Source organism: Lethenteron reissneri, chromosome 21 (genome assembly GCF_015708825.2).
Source record: "Lethenteron reissneri isolate LAM-NWPU_2019-01 chromosome 21, ASM1570882v1, whole genome shotgun sequence".
Classification (NCBI taxonomy): Eukaryota; Metazoa; Chordata; class Hyperoartia; order Petromyzontiformes; family Petromyzontidae; genus Lethenteron; species Lethenteron reissneri.
The window spans coordinates 19,095,860-19,115,531 of NC_083799.1; the positions used below are offsets into that span (position 1 = coordinate 19,095,860).

Below are 19,672 nucleotides of genomic sequence, written 5' to 3' on the forward strand. Positions count from 1 at the left end.
ACAAAATCAAACGATTGGCAGGTCGCATATTGTACGATAACATTTGGGGTACTCGCACCTCTGCTAAGATGTTTGGCCAGTGTGGAAGAGTAGGCCAAAGTCCACCCATGCGTTCAACATACATACATTAGGATTTCTAAGAAATAATGATGCATGTACACGGCAATCTCGTCGGAAAAATGCATTTGAACAGCAATCTGGTTGAAATAAAAGTGGGAACATTGATCGTTGTTTGTTTCAAGTTGCGCAGAGCATTTTTCTGTTCATCATCGGCTAAACTTTAGTTGAGAAGTTAAGTGTGTGAGTTTCCTTGTAGTCTCTGCCGAGCCTCACCTCCTTTTCGATGTAGCGCCGCATGGCGCGCTTGCGCGCGATGTTGCGCCGACGAACGCATACGACGGCAAGCAGGAGCAGCATGACGCAGGCAAACAGCCCCCCCACTGCCATGACTGCCAGCACTGGGGAGCCGGTCCTACCCACATGACACAACACAAAACAGTGACTCTCCTTCGGGCCCGGTCCCCCACCAATATTCTGCCCACCGCTTTGCCGTTCATAGCCAAAGAATGGTACGTATAACTCTTGCTTTTTTCAAACAATATTACTTTCTTTTTTTATATTCTTTTCCTGAACTAAGTGATGGTGTCAGAAGCAATTTTTGGAATATTTTACAAAAAAAGGAGTTAAGCACTTCGTATGTGCACTGAAGCATGGGCACATCATAAAAAATTAGCCTCCGAAATTGATTGCATTTTGTATCGGGATATTAGAGCTTTAATACATTTATATTGACATCTTATCTGGTTGGAGCTGCTCACAAACAGCTCACCAACACCAACAGCTCGTGTGTGCCATGAGATTATTTTCAAATGTAAAAAAAGAGCAACGTTGAGAGCTGTATCCTGTGTAATGCAATTCAGCACCTGAAGCTTCGGCGAACATTGAACAAACAACCATACCTCTCGTGCGGAGCAAAGTCTAAAAATGTAATGGCAATACGCAGAGCTCAAGACAACGCATCAGGCGCCGTAACTCAGAGGGGGACAACATCTCTCTTACAAGCAGATGCGCTACATACACTGCCCACTGAACTTGATGACCTGTTGCTAAGCGATGCATGTTTGTCAATTCAAATGGGGCACAAATATTTACGTATCGGGCGATTATGCTGGAGTATTAAGGCTGTCTGGCTGTAAATGACGCAGAGCAGGTAAACATAGTCAATAACTGGTGACGAACAACACCGCTGTATGAAAACAAGCTTAGGATGCCCTGCTGATGTGGCTTATAGCTTTGGAACATTCAACTCAACGTCTGCAGTGAGAAAGCGCCAATATAAATCTGTATCAACAAGATGATGAATATGGAGAACTTGTTGAAGCATTAAACAACAGATTGTTGTCGAAAAACTACGGATGCTACGTATAAACACAGCCTCCGTGCTTGCACCTTATGGCATTAAAAATGGGTTTGAGCACCAGAGCTGTGTGCGAAATTGGAAGGGCGACCAGAAAAGGTCAGCAGGGAGACAGGAATCCTTGCGGGCAGCACTGGTAATTTAGTAAGGACGAGGCACACTTTACTCGAGGCATTTAAATTGGCAAGCCCGTGTAAATGTCAGGAAAGGCACTGGTTCCGTCACAGAGCTGCATGTAATTACCTTCAAATTTTAATTCACAGTGTGGATGGCTTTTTAATTCAGTTCGAATACAACCACTCATCAACAAGGATAAAAGAGCAGCTTCGAGGAGTCTTTTGATCAAAGTGCTTTAAAGATATTTTTTAAAACCCCAAATGTATATCTTAGATTCGTATTTTTCACGTAAATTAAAAAAGGGAATTCTTCAGGGCACTTGGTGGGGTTTTTTTTTGTAAAACAAAACCCTTGAAGATGTATGCATAGCAAAGGGCTTTGTGTACACGATGAAAAGTCCTACACTTGAGTTTCAAACTTTAAGTGCCAGTCTTGGTCCAAATCGCTGATGTAAAATATCAAATTAAATAAATAACAATGAAAGTGATGCAAATTCGAATCACAACTGCTTTCATGTTTTGACATTTCGGATCACTCGCATCTTTTGTTCCATATCGCAAAATATGACATTGCACTCAAAGCCAGGAAGTCAGAAAGGCTACCTTAAATAAACGAATAAAATGTAATTAAACAAAAAAACACTCCAACGGAAACAGTTTTCCACAAAATTAAAGGTTTGCACCATAACAGATGACATTCTTACTTTATGATAAGTACAATCGACATTCAGGTGTACACTAGGAACTCAAAAGCCATATACTTAGTTAGCGAATACCATTAACCCAATTAACATGCTTTGCTCATGCACTCTATTGTTTTTTATTCTTCTATAAATATCACAATTAAACCAAATTAATTCTTCAAGTCCACCAGCAAATCTATTCAGTCTTCCACATTCAGTGAACCTTGACTTTCCACCTCTGCTTCACGGTGATGGCAAGTGACTAAGATAAAACTGTCGTGTATTTCAAGTATTACTAAATTTTAAGTATTAAACATTTAGTTAATTGGAATTTGTATTTATCATATGTTATTTACATGTAAATATATATTTAACAAAAACATTGTACTGAGTGATTAGTTGGGCTACGTAATAACAAACATTTCCAAGAAGAGGCTTTCACTTGGAGAATTGATGAAAACAAATGCACGCGACAAATTTAAACTAACATATTGCAATAAGATTAGCACCTGCACACATGACTACGCACGTCTCCAACGCTTTTAATATCAATGCCGTGACATGCGAGCTCTTCCTGCCAGTTTCAACTGAGTAATGACATCAGGCTTGATACCTCAGTGATCAAGCCATGTGTTTTGATGGAAAGTGGCAGAAAATTACAAAGAAAAAAATAATTTGCGCAGTTCAATGTTGCACTGCGTGGGAGGACCTGTGACCAGGACATCAATGTGGCACTGTACACGGAACCTTTCCCTCCACCAGATGCACTAGGGAGTCTGACAACAATTATACAGTAACTCCATGAACTCTCGCTATATTGCACAACACAATAACATTGAGGGAATAGGACTGCAGCATTAGTTGCAGGGCATGCACTTCTCAAACTGATCATAATGCAAGCTATTTCTAGAAAACAACGTATATACACAAATTTGGCGTGTGTGGAAGGAAACAATAAAACACAGGTGTATATCTGTGAAATGATCACAATCGTGAATATTATTTCATCAAATTGTGTCCATAAAATATAACATATATTTGTATACACATGCACAGATGTACTAGACCCTGCCTAGTGCAGTCTTATGATCCAAAATCCTCCTGCACAAAACCCAGTGTCTCCATAGGACAGGTCTGAGAGCACGTTCCCTATCCTCCCTCCCTTGTTATGATATTTAAAGCAATTTAAGATTTTAAAGTGATGCGTCCTTTTAACATCTAACCCTTCAAGAACATTATTACAATTTACACGAGCCACTCAGTGAGCAACTATAATCTATGAGTATCAGATACAAAATAATAAGTCTAATATCTCTTTGCTTAAATGATTATTGAGGCGTAAGTGATCCTGAGCCAGTGGTGACTCACTATTATTAGAAATGTTTGTTCTTACCAGTTTTAGTCAATTAGTAAACCAACTCTTAAAACACCATTCATGAACAATGTATATTAGAATTTTTTAGATGCCAGAAATGGCATCGCTATAACACATATACAATATTTGTAATGCATTTTCATCTCTTGTTTAGGGGCTTAATATACAGACCACTTGTTTAAAGTTTCCTGTTCACACTAGTGTAAAGGATCTTACACTATGTGCTACAATTAACATGTTCATGTATCTTGTTTGAAATAGATGCAGCCTCAATTTAGGAATGTTGTTCCTCGTAACTGATGACAACTGGGAATATATTCTATGTAAAATTATTAGCGATGTAACAAATAACAATATAAATACGTACTCTAATTTTTACACTATATTGCATGACAATAGATTTGTGTAGAAGTGGTCTTCTATTTGGCAAATAATATTAGTCAAACGCTTAAAGGGTCACATGCGTTGCGAATTTCTGTATGCATGCAATATTATTAAATTATGTGAAGAGAAATGAGTGCTCGCATCAGGAATTCAACATCATTTTCCATGAATTCTAAATGCTACGTTGGCTACAGATGACATGCATGGAGTAAAGTTTTTAGAATTAAATCTCGGTTATGTTAGTAAACAGATCGAGGCAGAATGGTAAGAGGGAAATCCCAAACGACGCTGTAATTAGATGAATTGACGAACTGGAGCAAGGGGGATAACGTTTCCGGGAGGTTAGTTAAGACACCCGAGGAGCTGCGGTGCCGCAGAGAGAAGCACAGACGGGTTTGCTTGGCGTTACCTATTCCCATAGTGAAGGGCCGATTCCACCCACGGCTGAGAGCAGTCCTGCTCTGTGAAGCCAATGCACCTGCATTTGATTGCAATTGTTCAGTCATGTTGTGCGCACAGGACATCACACACACACACACACAAAGTCATCCCACGTCGCGAAGCCTACCTAAAGAGAGGGCCAATTAGATGGCAGTCCAACAGGCCTCCTCCCTTGCACCTGCACATTACAGCAAATGATAGGGCAATAAACAAAAATCCGTCATGCTCAGTATTGTTGAAATTCATCAGCCTCCCCCCCCCCAAAATACCACTATTCCATTGCACATTTGCCGTTTGGGCTAAGGATACCACGGTCAAATATTTACATAAAGGGAAACCATATATTCATAGCAATTACTATTTTAAGTGAAACAATGGCAAATCTTAATTCTTCACTGCTAATATCTAACTTTAGTAAAACTGCTTGCTATTTTATCAAGTGAAAGTTTGTGTAAATATAACAATAACTTAAAAAACATGCATCTCTCAAATGGTATTAGGGAACATTTGGAAAGTAGAGGTGTTTTAAAAATAGCCAAATATGCTTAATTTAAATTACAGCTACACCTCTTGGCTGAAAGCATCTACAAGTATAAGTTAGTATATTTTAATAAACATGTATGTTTTAATAAACATACTCTTTAAATATAATCTATGTCAAGGATATGGCTTTACCCTTTCTGGCAACACAGCAGGTATTAATATGTTCAAAAACCAATTAGATACCGATGGTAAGGCATCAAGTCTGCATTAACCACATATGCTTGAAGCAAAACATGCAAACAAACATGCTCTGATAACACTGGGTAACAAATTATATTTTTTGTTCCTGGGTAGTAAGTGTTATTTCCTCATTGCTTATGCCTCACAAGTACAAAAAATGGCTATTATTCCCAACAAACTTTGCTTTTGTGACCAGGACAGTGATATTTTGAAATTTACCTATTTTTCAGAACATTCGAGATAGATTCAGTGCTGAGTAAACTTGGAGTAACTTCTAGAACATTAGATTCGAAGCATTCGTGACTGCAGGAATTACTCTTTGGTTCTTTCGGTAAAGTCACGTAGAAAGAAATTAAATTAAATAATAATAGTACTATTTGGTTCTTTCGGTAAAGTCACGTAATTAGAAATAAAATAAAACAAATCACGACGTTTCGATCGCAACACAAACGGTCGTCATCAGGCAAAGAAGTCAGCCTCTTAAGGCAAACTGTTTATAAAGGTCTGGGGATGGGCGTAGCCCAAGTGTATCAACAGCACCAGGAGCATGGAAGGTGCACGAGTGCCAATGTAGCAGCAATGCCAATGCAGCAACAATGCCAATGCAGCAACAATGCCAATGCAGCAACAATGCCAATGTAGCAGCAATGCCAATGCAACAATTCCACACAACTCTCTCATTTTTCTCTACCCCAGCGTACTCGGAGGAGCAAGGCCAGTGCTTCCACCAGGATATACTGGACTTTGAATGCCGCTAACAAGGACAATATAAGGAGAACATTTTGGGGTTGATTCGTGAAAGTGATTTACAGTATATTCGTAAATCTCGAAAAACGACTCACTTATAAATCTTTTGTAGTAATTTTTGTATTACTTTAGTATAAATACATGTTCATTTAGATTCATATCTTGTTTTTTTCTGACTTTATGTGAACGAAAAGAAACAAATTCGCCCGTTTCTCATTGCAAATAGGAAAATTTCAAAATATCACTGTCCTGGTCACAAAAGCAAAGTTTGGGGGAATAATAGCCAATTTCTATACTTTTTAGGCATAAGCAATTTCGAAATAAGACTTACTACCCAGGAATAAAAATTGTGTGACATAGTGTAATGCATGCATTGTCTTTGAAACTAATTGGCCCACACCAGAGACAGCCTTCCTTATGGCCGTGTCTCAAAAGTGTTAGACCAGAGAATGCCAAAAGGCGAACAGTTTTATTGCCAGAAAGGTTAAAGCCTATTCTTATTCTTTCATCATTTTGATACTGACGAAAAGGTCCCATCGATATGAGAACAATTATTTTCTATCGATTGCTTCATTATTTAATTCTGGTGGAAGTAATTTAAGCCCACCTCTACAGCCTCTTTTCCTGAATGCTTACCCAGGATTGGAGTGGCCTGCTCGGCCTACCGCAGTTTCCTGCCTCCCCCTCTGACTCTGGGGATGGCTAACTGCACGTGGCCTGTGCCCGCCAGACCAAAGCAACGTATCCCACATACTATTCAACCAGACCTGAACATATTTAAAAGGGCTGTATAAATTTCGATTTAAAGCTTTCGTGACTGCAGGGATTCATCTTCTTGGTTCTTTCGGTAAAGTCACGTAGAATGGAAATAATAAAATAATAAAATAAAACATAGTAAAATAATTCTCACGACGTTTCGGCCACAACGCAAGCAGCCGTCTGTTCTTCACCTGAGGACGGCTGCTTGTGTTGTGGCCAAAACGTCGTGAGAATTGTTTTATTATGCTTATTTTTATTATTTTATTACTTCCCTTCTACGTGACTTTACCGAAAGAACCAAGAAGAAGAAGATGATGTTGGTAGTTTTTTTTAAGTCAAGCGCAACAATTTTTTCAGGGACATCCACCTTCTTTACTATGAAAAATGCATGGCCTCAACTGTACACTTAGCATAGCAATGGGCAGCTTATTAAGAAGAGCTCTCTGTGATTGAAAATGACGATCCTCCCAGGATAATATGTGAATCAGTGTGCGTGACTGTGACTGCACTGATTGTGCAAATGTTCACCCGGAATCCAATAAAAGAGCAACAACAGAACAAATCTCCAGTTTATTTTAGAAATAAAAAAAACTTCCAACCAGCCATGAATGACATGAATATGTTGAAAAGTCTCATTGTTTTTATTCATTCTTTGAATAATTCTATATACAATGTCGGTCTAATTACGAGAGAAAAAAAGCGAGTTCACGAAGGAGCCGTGATATGCATGTGTACGCGTGTGCGTGCCAATTCCTTTTCTCGGATTAGAATTTCCATGAGCGTGTGTGTGGCTCCCATTTCCAACACCTAGGGGGTTCTGCAATCTATACATCTGTTGACCTTTACAATGGTTTTTGTGATGCTGAGCACATTAAAAAGGGACAGATCGCTCACTCTTGCTCACGTTTGATCCCGGAGCTTGTGCCTGCGAGTGTGCGCTTGTGGATGCCGTGCTTGTGTGCGCTCACCCGTGGGAGCAATTGGGGTGGCAGGGCTGGCAAGTATTGTTCTTGTCGGGGTACTTTGAGATGATCTCGTCATTCTCACCCTGTGCCCCGACGGGACACGCACTCACACAGTGGGGGCCGTCCTTGTAGTGCGCACAACGCACGCAGCTGTTGGAGCCCTGTTAAAAAGGCATCAGAACGGAACTTCTGTTAGTCTCACCTTTCAGCATCATCTCTTGTGCTGATTATCTCCAATTATTGCTTACACCCATCTCCTGTCTGTGTACATTACGATCTCTCCACGAAATCAAACAACTCTGTTTAAATAGTATATTTCAAAAAAAAATGTCCCTTTTTTTGCTTCTGCCCATCCTGATTAGTCTTTTTCTTGATATACTCGTGTAAACCATTAATTGCCAATTTTAAATGTATTGAAATGGAAATTGTTTGGTTCTGATAGTAAGCAAATCTAGATGTATATAACATTAAACAAGCATTGCATCAATATTTTGAGAGGCTTTGTTATTTCAAAGGTGTAGGGACAATTAGCCAATGAAATCTTTTTTTAATAGAAATTACCATTCTTTATGTAACTCATGCAGTGATATTTTTGTACCAATTTATATGCAAAACTAATGGAAACTGGAGGCACATGGGTTAAAGATCTGCTAAAACATGCATGAGATTCTCTGCTTAGCATTGTGCTTTTTGCATAAATGAATTGTGGCTGCAGCATATGTCTGCCCGCAGCAGCAATAAATTATGTAAAACCTGTAAGCAATATTTCCGAAGTGGCAGTTGTGGCAGCGGAGGTGTTAGCTGGTACAATAAAATAGAAAATAAAATAAACAAAGCTCTTAATAATAGATTAGCCAAGTTGTGAATACATGGAATAAGCTGTTGGGGAGGAGCGGGGAGGGGATGTGTATGTACCGGGCCAAAGCAGGTGACCGAGTCGTTCACAGGGAGGCATTCGGGGTCGCAAGGTGCACACACGGCATCCTGCATGTGCTCGCGGTATGGCCTGCGCTCGCAGAGGCACGCGAAAAAAACCGTCAGCAAAATGAACCAGAAATTGTACGGCGATCAAACCGCAGTGGAATTGCGATGCGGTGCACGTTGAGTAACGTAGACTGACTCTTAAATAGCATACAGGCATGCGTGGAATTATCAGCAAAAAGAGGTATGGCACTGCTGCTATGATGAGTATCACCAACTGGGGTTAATGTAACACTAGATTTTGAAAAGATAGTGCAATATCAGAGTTTGGTTAATTAAAAAGGTTACAAGACACGACCTTAGCATATATTTATGGAACATTATAACAAATATACCACTTGTTTGTTTACAGACACCCTAGAACTCTTATTTATGAATTGATCACAGATTTTTCACTGCTCTGCACCTTTAATAAATGCATTGCTGATTTGAAACAAATCATGAAGCTGTACTCTTGGGTTCTTTCGGTAAAGTCACGTAGGTATAAGATCATGAAGCTGCAAAACAGTTTACGATATTGGTTTTAAAGGCCAGCCATCTTGGCTACATTTAATGTTCAGATTATTTAATGTGCTCTAAAAAAAATCACGTTTAAATACTGGCATCCTTGTTCGATTTTTATTTAGCAAAAAATATATGGTAATACTCTCATCCAGAAAAACAATATTCGCATAATCCTAGTGCTACTTTCACTGTTATATTAACCCTAGTGTATTATATTTACAGGCTACAGCTCGATTTTTGGTTGGCGGGACCAGTTTGGCAGTCATATAAATGTGACCATGAGCACATCAAAGTCTCTGCATTTTGTTACTTTTCAATACATCTTGAATGCACAAGTGTTGCTGGTTTGTGGTATTCCTCCAGAGGAATTTCTTAACACAATTTCAATGATGACAAAATATCCATATGCAACGAGTAGAACATACTATGGTACAGTCGATAAGTACTTATGCTTGAATATAATTGAAAATATTTCTTGTTTGTATCTCAAGTGCACCGATGGGGGTAGATGACGTTTCATGGCTCAATGTCTGCGTGTACATTTGCGACAAAGGTTCATATCACAGATAATGGACTGTTACAAATACAAAAAATAAAAAGGTATTATGGTAGTTAGCGCTTTAATAGTTACATTTAAAGAATCATTTACTGAAATTATTAGTCATGCTCTGCAGTTTGCATATGTTTTAGTTCATTCCCAGTGTACCATGCATTTTCAGAGCGAATTAATTTTTAATTAACCAGCGACTTATAAAAAGGTAACAAAATAAACAAGCAAACATTGTGTCCTTCATTTATCGAATGCAATAAATGATATGCAATAAATGATAACATAGATACATCGTTTTCAATGAGATGTGTTTTATATGTGTGATAAATACCAATACCAATGAAAGTTAAATGCAAGTTGTTAAACGATGCTGAAAGACATGAATAACTAAAGTTTAGTAATGTTGTAAATACGCACTTTTAAATGTTTATTGAAAATGTGCCAACTAGAATTAATATACACTAACATGGGGACGTTATAAGCATTCCTTTGAGTTATGTACAATGAATCACAACGTGAAACACTGTCACAGACTGAAATCTTTACATCTTGAAACAAAACATTTTGATTACAATTTATAAAAAGTTGCAAACCCAAATTAAAGTTGCAATCTGGATATATATGACAATGATACATTCTGACTGACAGTGGATATGGCTTTTCCCACATTTCGCACACCATTTCACAGAACATTCCTCACAGCCAAACGTGGAGCAAAACTATGTTTGAGCCTATGCCAGCCTGCCATGTGATGCGTGCTCTGCAGGAACATCAGGAGCTTGTGAAGAATTCAAATGGAACCATGAATTATAGAACACTCAAGAAGCAGGAAACACAATAAAGTGTGTCAATTCCTTTTTTTTTACGCATGGGGTACATGTCTCCATGCTTTATATTGATAATGTCTTGAATTAGCATGACTTCAAAATGTAATAATGTATTTCTCCAAACTAAACATTTGTTTTTAGTCTATCAACTTCTTCACATAAAACAATACAATTTATTATTTCAAAGCACCACTTATGAGGGAGAGAACTGCAATTTATAATGCATGAAATTATAGCGACTTTACGATATGTAATCATCACTGACTTTCTGCTGTAGGTGACTCAGGTGGCTGGTGTTGTGAAAATTGTGCGAATTATTTGTTTTAAATGTCGAGCAGAAGTTTGTTTTATGATTGTTTTTGCACATATAACTGATGAAGAATTTTATATTTACGTAGATTTAATAGTTGCATTGTTTTTCTGCATCAAGCTATTTTGTACTGTACTTATCGCATTCCAGGTCTCCCTTGCAAATAATTCTTATTACCAGTTTTTTCCAAAGGCCATCAGCTTCAGCAATGCGTTGTACTTAATACTACTTATTATTCTTAAACGTCAACATGATGCATTCAATATTATTTGCATTTGCTCCCTGATCGATGTTTGTCAATTTGTTTTGGTATAATTCCCAAGCATGTATCTCTCCATAATTATTTTCAGATTTTGTTTTATTTTAGTTTTGTCAGTGTACACTTGCATCCCCATCTATCTTCAATAACTGCTCTTGCTATACATAATTCTGCTGTGCGTCCCAGTTGCGTTCGTTGTTCAGCAAACTAGTTGCTCAAGCCTGACCATTGATGTAGTGTTGTAAATAAAGGCAGACGACTTCATATCATCTTCCCAGGCCACTTTATTACAGTCTGTTTTTATAACACTTGTTTTAGTTATGCCGAGTATCTGCCGTCCATCGATCGTTCGCTCCCTCACTCGCCGCGTCCCTATCCTATTCTCTACTCTCCTTTTCTCACCCCTCTCGTTATGCGTGCCGACGTAGGGACTGTAGTTCACGCCTTTAGCGTCCTACTCCTGATCTTTACAGGGCCGTGTGTTGATTTAAAGCTTTCGTGACTGCAGGGATTCATCTTCTTGGTTCTTTCGGTAAAGTCACGTAGAAGGGAAGTAATAAAATAATAAAAATAAAACATAATAAAATTATTCTCACGACGTTTCGGCCACAACGCAAGCAGCCGTCCTCAGGTGAAAACCAGGTCCGTCGAGGCGACAGAGTCTGAATGAAACAGCACACGACCTTGGAGCATATATATAAGCTGGGCGCATTGACAAAGGAATTTGAGAATAATTTTATTATGTTTTATTTTTATTATTTTATTACTTCCCTTCTACGTGACTTTACCGAAAGAACCAAGAAGAGGGCCATGTGTCTCGCTGTCTCAGCGGGTTGATACCACCAACCGCCTCTTCTGGTTGCCCAGCGCGGACATGCAGCCATTATCGAATATGATCGCGTTGAACCACTACACATGCACAAGTGAATGATGGGTACTGTGTGCGGCTGACCCCTCAGTGATGTAACAGGATTCCACACAGGAGCGGGCACGGCGGAAGAACTGACAGGAGATACACTGGTCAGGGCCAGGCCCCCAGCAGCCATGCTCCGAGCATAGCAAGTCACATACAGCACCATCCGCATCTGCAATGGACATACACATCGACACTTCTGCAAACATTCGCAAGCTAAACAAATAAAAACACAGAAATACAATCACCAATTGTGCCATTTTGAATAAAGTCCCTGCATAATGTAAGCGTTATTGTGCATGCATACATTCGAATGTACTCAGCAATCTTGAACACAAATGTCTGCCAAGATTGTACAATTATTTGTTAAAACTTTAAATGAAGATTGCTCCCGTGGCTGTGGATACTAGCGAGGGAGAGGAGTTGTGAGGGAATGGAGTTGGAAGGGCTGAGCCCACAGAGCATCAAGAGTGTACGACCTGGTTCTGGTGCTGATGCTGGACCTGGCTTGGGAGAGAAGTGGCCTGGCAGAGCCTGGCTCCCAGTGGTCATGGAAACGAGGCATACAAGTGCTATTAACTCTGCGTCTTAAACGCAAACATGGCTGACAAGTTTAACTACGCGGAGAATATTGTGGCCTGTGTGGCTCGCTTCTGCGTTGACTCCGTGACATTTACAATCGCGTCTGGGGTTACCCCATGTAAAAGCAAGCAGCACAATTACAAAAGGATGCCTGGTAACCTGGGCCAGAAGCTCCAATTGGCCTGGACTAATGTGGGTTTCTGGTTCCCTCCTAGGTTGAGAACTGAGTCAGCCAGCATAATTGCCAATGGTCATTGGAAGTTTAACACGTAGACTTTCGCGACCAATATCATCCATAAGAGTTTTTTTGGAACATGGCATACATTTTCATGGCAAACTGAATGACAACCAAAACGTATCATTTAATAATTGCCATTAAAAATGCAAGAAAAACAGGCAGCCATGAGGTTCACCTAATGGAGTTTATACTAAAAAAAATAATGCAACCAACTATATTTCTGAACCAATCTCTAGCTGCAAAGATCACACCTCCGAATAATGCGGTTGACAACGTACGATGAGAACGAAGTTTAACATACATACAAATGTTTGTTTATAGCTATATGGATACAGACTTAATTGTGCTCAATTCATGCGAAGTGTAATTGGAAGCTCATGTAGCATCCTCTAAAAATGTTTTCAGTATAAGTTAGAAATTCTGAATGGATTTCACATGACTAGTCACAACTAGTCATTGCAATTTCTAAAAATGAGCAGGGGTATGTTTGAAGACATTGCATTGATATCAGAGGAGCATTATTCATGCTCCATTGTGCATTCACACCAAACATTTCACAATTAACTAAGTTTATGACTCCATTTGTATACATTTCGACAGAAAAGGTATGTAATGAAAAACTTAAGAGCAGAACCACAATCTTTATAAAGTTTCCATACAGCAAATATATACCAGATTAACATTTTATAACGTGGGTGTGCATGTATACTGCCATTTGTGGTAAGCGGTGACCCGAGTTATATTCCTGCTCATGGCCAACACCAGTGATTATCTTAACTGGTCCTGGGCCTCCCCTAAGTCGACTCAGCCACAAATGAGTACCCAGTTCGGTGTGTAAACATTGCCACTGGGGAGACAAAGGCGGCCGGGTGTGGTGCTGTTCACCCACCCCCTCGTGTACCATGTCGGCCTTCATAGGTGCTCGCCAACAGCACTTGCCCCAACAGTCTGTTCAGGCTAAATAGGGGATCTATGTCTTTGTTTAGTCATATGTAATCCATAATAAAGTTTAGTTTTAAAAATGAAAAAAAACTGAGTAAGATTACATTTAGGGAATGCTTGTATGAGGAATTCCAACTCGTAATGAACCCATGGAAGCACTGAAAGCACTGTTTTCTTGGGTTTAATTAATTATGCTGTGATTTCTACATCTCTAATCCTGTCAAGTACACGAAAAATTAATATATAAATACATACAATATTTCATTTTTAAAGTAAAATATTGGTAAACCCTTTGTGTAATTGTGTATATCCATTGCAAACTATCAATAGGCCTTCCACCATGGCATAATATATTCTAGAACAGTAACATTTCAATTCATAATGCGTGTGACATTCCAGCAGAACAGATTAAAACCACTTTTGAATCAAATACGCTTTTCAACTTCAGCACTTTAGATGAATACAAACGCTCTAGTGATGTCTAGGCAGTGTTACCTCCTCCACAGACCTTATCTAATAAATAAAACCCCCTCAAACATTATGTGAATAGGAATCGACTGCATTCAAAAGATAACACAATTATTGTCCCACAAATGTACACACTTATAGATATCCGAACGATAAGTGGAGAGCGCTGGGAGACGCTTACTGCAGTCGGCTTCTGGCTTGTTGTCGTGAACGTATGACGTCTGTTGTTCGCTCACAAACACCGCAGGCCATTTGATGGTATTGTAGTAGCACAGACGTTCGTTATTCTTGAGGTAGACATTGCCGGCACTCACTTCCTGTAGGGAGGCTAGCCCCAGTGCCGTGATGTTGGGGATGCGAGCCACAAGAAGAGAAAAGGTCCTGCGCACACCACAAAAAGCCAACGTCATATAATATACCACACAAAAAAAGTAAAGCAATGGATACGGTCAAATAGTTGAAATGTAGATCGCAGGCTTTGTGTTAACTTGTGTTTCTTTAATTGCGAAATTTCAACAAGATAGAGCAGTGCATGAACCATGGTTATGCAAGTTACGCAATGAAAGCAAATGTGGAGTAAATGTGGCTCCCCTTCGATAAAACTACCAAACATTACGGGTTCCCAATTAGTTAGGTGGTGACAAAAACAGCTGGAACTTTATAATTACATAACCATGTGCAGAGAAGTGTACATTTGTGTCAACAATTGAAATCTGCAATCATGTCGTCTTCACATATCTATCCGTCCACGTTAAAATAATAATATTTTTACATATTCCGTCTGTCACACAACCTTGTGGGAGTGAGATGTATCAGCAGATTGGTTCAACACAAGCAAACTCTGGACCAGTTTCAACATTTAGTGTGTCATCAACAGTGTCAGGCCTGTTGAACTGCCTGATATTTATTGGTTAACGCATGTGTTGTACATACTACAATGATGTTTAATGATTGTTTCGTGTTGAATAAAACACACATGTGCCCACAAGTCTTCTCTCAAGTGCAAACATGGGGAGAACAGGGATATTGTAACACGTAGGCTTTTGCGACCAATATCATCCATAACACAGGTTTTTTTGGGGTTAGATCGCGTAAATATATAAATATGTCGTTCAAATTGGCTGTGTTGGGTGGTGGCGGGTTTAGCGACACATCAATATATTTACGTGATCTTACCTAAAAGAAATCTGTATTACCGAGGGATATTGTACTCTTATTCCTTTACACGGCTCCCTAATGGGAAATGTCTTCTGTTCCCCAAAGACACTTGTAATCTTGAAATAAACTCTATTATTATGTTTGAGTAATACGGATTAATCAATCCTTCCTGCACATGCATCTATTGGACTATGCTTGTTTATATCTCTGTTAATATATATAACTATATATGTACCATCACTATCTAACATATATAAGTGACATGCCATGTACATCATCTTGCAAGTTTATAAATGCCAATCACATTGTACTTGCTGCACAGGGCACATATCTCTAGAACATTGCCAATACTCTAACACCTGATCGAATGTTATTGAAGGCATATTTCCATTGCAGGAGACTCTGACCAAATCTTTCCAAAATCACAACAAGCACTTTCCACTTGAACAATCATGCAGCAGATGCCACCATTGATGTATCCTTCTGTGTTAGCCCAATGTGCTGTGACTCTACTCCAATATATATCTGGTTTATTATGGACAGAAGCCTGACCTTCAAGCCCCACATAAAAAAAGATCTATGAAAAAAAACAAATCGAGACTCGCCCTGCTGCAAAAATTTTCAGGAACGATCTTGCAGTGCCTAGGCTTATGTGCTGTGAACTACCACCATCTCACTGATCTACTCAGTGGCAGTCACTGTGCTCTAGCCTGGTCTGGAAGGTCGTCGACAAAACTGCTAGATACAAAAATATATCACGCAATGTGCAATGAGTATCATAACCAGAAAACTGGAAACAATAGTGTTCTGCCATAATATCGTTTTTTAAACCCACTACCACCCGACACAGCCAATTAGTAAGGTTTGTCATGTAAACAGAAAATGCCAATTCATTACTAGTATAGCACACCGGCGTGTTGGAGAGCCAATCCACAACATTTACAAACTGAGTACGACGTTTCGCCAATAATTACAACTAGCTTCATCGGGGGACAACCATATTTGTAGATTTTTTTTCCAACACACCAGCGTGCTGTACTAGTGTAATGTGAGGATAAATAACGAATTGGCATGTTCTGTTGACGTGACAAACCTTACTAATTGGCTGTCGGGTGGTGGTGGGTTTAACGACACATTTATATTTACGCGATCTAACCCAGAAAAAAACAACCTATGTTATTCGATGATATTGGTCGCGAAAGCCTACGTGTTAAAGAATAGTGTTCTGGTGAACATTGTGCCACCAAATATCTGAAGAGACATGCAAACTGCAAAGGAGTTTACACATTTTCTTGTCAACGATAAACTATACATTAACCAAGACCTCAACAATGCACCTTGCCGCTAACTCAAGTCCCAATCCCCATTTTCAAATTATGCTGTCACCATTCTAGAATCTCACCTGGCTCCAGAAGAGTTATGGTGAACATAATGGAGCAATGTGGATGTCCAGAATAAAATAACAATTATTTTTTGACCAAAACATCGCACCTCCTGGCTTTTATATTCTTCAATAACACTAGTGTACCATAAATTCATCAGATTATCAACAGGCCAATATGCACACATGTCCTTCATGAATGGAAAATTAAATAAAAGCCAGTGAGACTGGCCAAGCAACCGAAACTATGGACCATACAGTAAATCAGTGTGTAAGAATTGATTCTACTCTTTCTGGAAATAAAACAGGTGTTAAGATGTCTCAAACAGTTTTAAACAAGAGAACGCCAAAAGGTGAACAGCACAAAGACAATGCACTATTAGGGCATGTATAGCTCGGAGTGAGCAGCTATATCATGGGCCCTTTCTTGCCAGTATCAAAATATAAGAATTGGTTTTACCTTTTCTGGCAATAAAACAGGTGTTATGATGTTAGCTGCTCACCCCGAGCTCTCAATGTCCTGATAGTGCATGGTCTTTGTGCTCTTTGCCTTTTGGCGTTCTCTGGTCTAACACCATTTGAGACTAGGCTCTAAAGAAAGCTGTCTCTGGTGTGGATCAGTTTCAAAGTCATGCAAATATTACCAGAGCATGTTTTTGTTTGCATTTTCTCCACAAGTATGTGCGGTTAATGCAGACATGATCCCTTGCCGTGAGCAAGCGCTGTTCCTTTTTCACATCCGTCAACTTTTAATTAGTTTCATTAGCGATTTTGAGCGTTTTTTTTGTGCGCTCCCCATACCAACTCGCCTTTGGTGGGGGGGACGGCCCATACCAAGTCGCATGCCTTCGGTAGGAGTGAGGGGGGCATTTTATTTCTCGTTAAAAATCCTATAAAAATACACTAAACACTCAGGTAAATTCTTCACTGTGTGATGTCCCCCCCCCACACCCCGATACGTGCAGTTACTACTGTACAGTCGGTAGATGCAACCACTATAGGCCGTAGATATTACTGCAGAGCGGCCGGGGAGATCATAGCTGGGGGGGGGGGGGGGGGTCAGGGGTAGCAGCCCAGCCTGCCAAGGTGCCACCTCGGCTGGTTGGACAATCTAGGCGAGGCCGGAGGCTCTGCACGGGACTAGGCCTCACCACGCCACTGTCAGGCGAGTACTTTGTGCTATAGCGTCGATAAATACTACTATAGAGTCAGCATGTACTACTGTAGTGATAGCAGGTACCACCACAGTAGTCGGTATGCACTGCTGTAATCGTAGCAGGTACCACTACAGTCAGTACGCACTGCTGTGAGGTTTTTAAGAGTAGTTTTGAAATATTTTTTGGCCCGCAAAATGCTAGGTATATAAGCTACAAAACTTTCCTTCGAAAATATGAAGCATCACTAAAGACTGTGAGGCACACACGAGGCTGAATGGCAATTGGTGTCCGTTACGGTCCCTTTAGCAATTTAACAGCAGTCACTTTGACTGCAGCGTTGTTAAGTCAGAAACGTTGTCCACTCGAGATTTCGTGACAATGTTGAATTTATCGTTTATTGCAGTGGTTTTACAGTTCGTTGGTGTACGTTCATAAAGTTTCACTCTGAACTTTAAGGATGGTGCACATGCCAACTCGCCAACCTAACTGCCTCTGCTCACATGCATCATGCATCACAGCCATTTGGCTCTCTTGTGTTTTTTGTGAACAAAGTGGAATTCAGACGCAGATTGTGTGGAGTAGAGTAACCTGAATATGCATGAACAGGTCATCACTAAAACCGTACCTCTGTAACACTCTGCCTCTGATTGTCGTGAGGTTTTCAAAAACAGCAAAGTCTGTCATATTTTCTGGCCAAGCTTGAATCATAAGATGACCTTAATAGAACACACAAACACAAAACACACAGCAATATATAACATTTAGTATCATATAATAACTACAAATTATATATAGAAAACTATGGCAACAATGGTGATGCATTCCATTACAAAATGTGCAAATATCAGCAATGAACTATGTTGGACGAAATTGCTAAAGATGCGTAGTTTTATTCTCCCTTCAATGTATTTAGAAAGTGGGTATTGTTATTTTTTAAACTGTATAAAAAAAAAATATCAACAGTACCTGTTATCTCTTTAATGCTGCGAAAAACGTTTAGCTTATCAGGATCAAGAGGTGGGATTTTCATGTAATCATCCCTTGGAAAAAAATGGAGAAATATATGGCACATTAATCACAGGAGTAGCGGCAGTGAAGTTAAATACTGAATACAACTACGTAATGACCAGAACATCAACCTAAAATTGCTCTTAAAATAAGTATTTAGTTTGAAACATAGTATGGCTACAATTAGTTCAAAATTAAATATACAATTCCGGGTTGCTTTTTCTTAATAGTACTGATGAATATTTACTTCGTCATTTTAATGGAATTAGGTTTTAACAACACAACTTTTATACAATGTTATGTTTAATACAGTTATGTGTAATACAAGTGCATGCAGTACATGGAATGTTGGATATGTGTACTGGAACATGTAAACCCCAATGTTAAATACAATGGAAGACGAATACGTATCGACAAATTGTGTTCCAAAATAAAAGCATTGTTCACATTCTATTGTAAAAAAAAGAAAATCTTCAGCACGAGTAGCATGCGGACAATTTTTCAACAACGTTCTTTCAGACGTATAAACCCAAAGAGCACCGAAGCGGAAACAATCATCATATGACAAAATGTAAAGATTTAATTTGATGGTTACCCTTTGATGCCTGTGGTGAGGAATGCAATGTTTCCATTGATTTTTGTGCAGTTCTCAAATGTATCTATGTTGGTAGCATCCACCGTCTGTGATCGGCTTAGGTTTCCTGTTCCTATCCCATCGCACGCTGCAAAGACATAAAAGGCAAAGATCCTCCAAATAGCCTTAACAGACTGTAGGACCAAGTGC

General features: G+C 39.3%; 1 protein-coding gene across 4 annotated transcripts in view; it reads right to left on the minus strand.

The window, feature by feature from the left end:
* Positions 1-19,672, minus strand: part of LOC133345361 (receptor tyrosine-protein kinase erbB-4-like) — a 211,687-nt gene that overhangs the window by 41,687 nt on the left and 150,328 nt on the right. For 3 of the 4 annotated variants that reach the window (XM_061556054.1, XM_061556052.1, XM_061556055.1), the window contains 9 exons: positions 19,484-19,610; positions 18,847-18,920; positions 18,506-18,596; positions 14,366-14,565; positions 11,994-12,126; positions 8,526-8,616; positions 7,614-7,771; positions 4,385-4,453; positions 334-472 (listed from right to left, as the gene is read on the minus strand). In XM_061556054.1, coding sequence (XP_061412038.1) covers positions 334-472; positions 4,385-4,453; positions 7,614-7,771; positions 8,526-8,616; positions 11,994-12,126; positions 14,366-14,565; positions 18,506-18,596; positions 18,847-18,920; positions 19,484-19,610 — 1,082 coding nt within the window. Of the gene's footprint in view, positions 1-333; positions 473-4,384; positions 4,454-4,543; positions 4,595-7,613; positions 7,772-8,525; positions 8,617-11,993; positions 12,127-14,365; positions 14,566-18,505; positions 18,597-18,846; positions 18,921-19,483; positions 19,611-19,672 lie in introns of all 4 variants that reach the window. The other variant, XM_061556053.1, reaches the window with a different exon arrangement.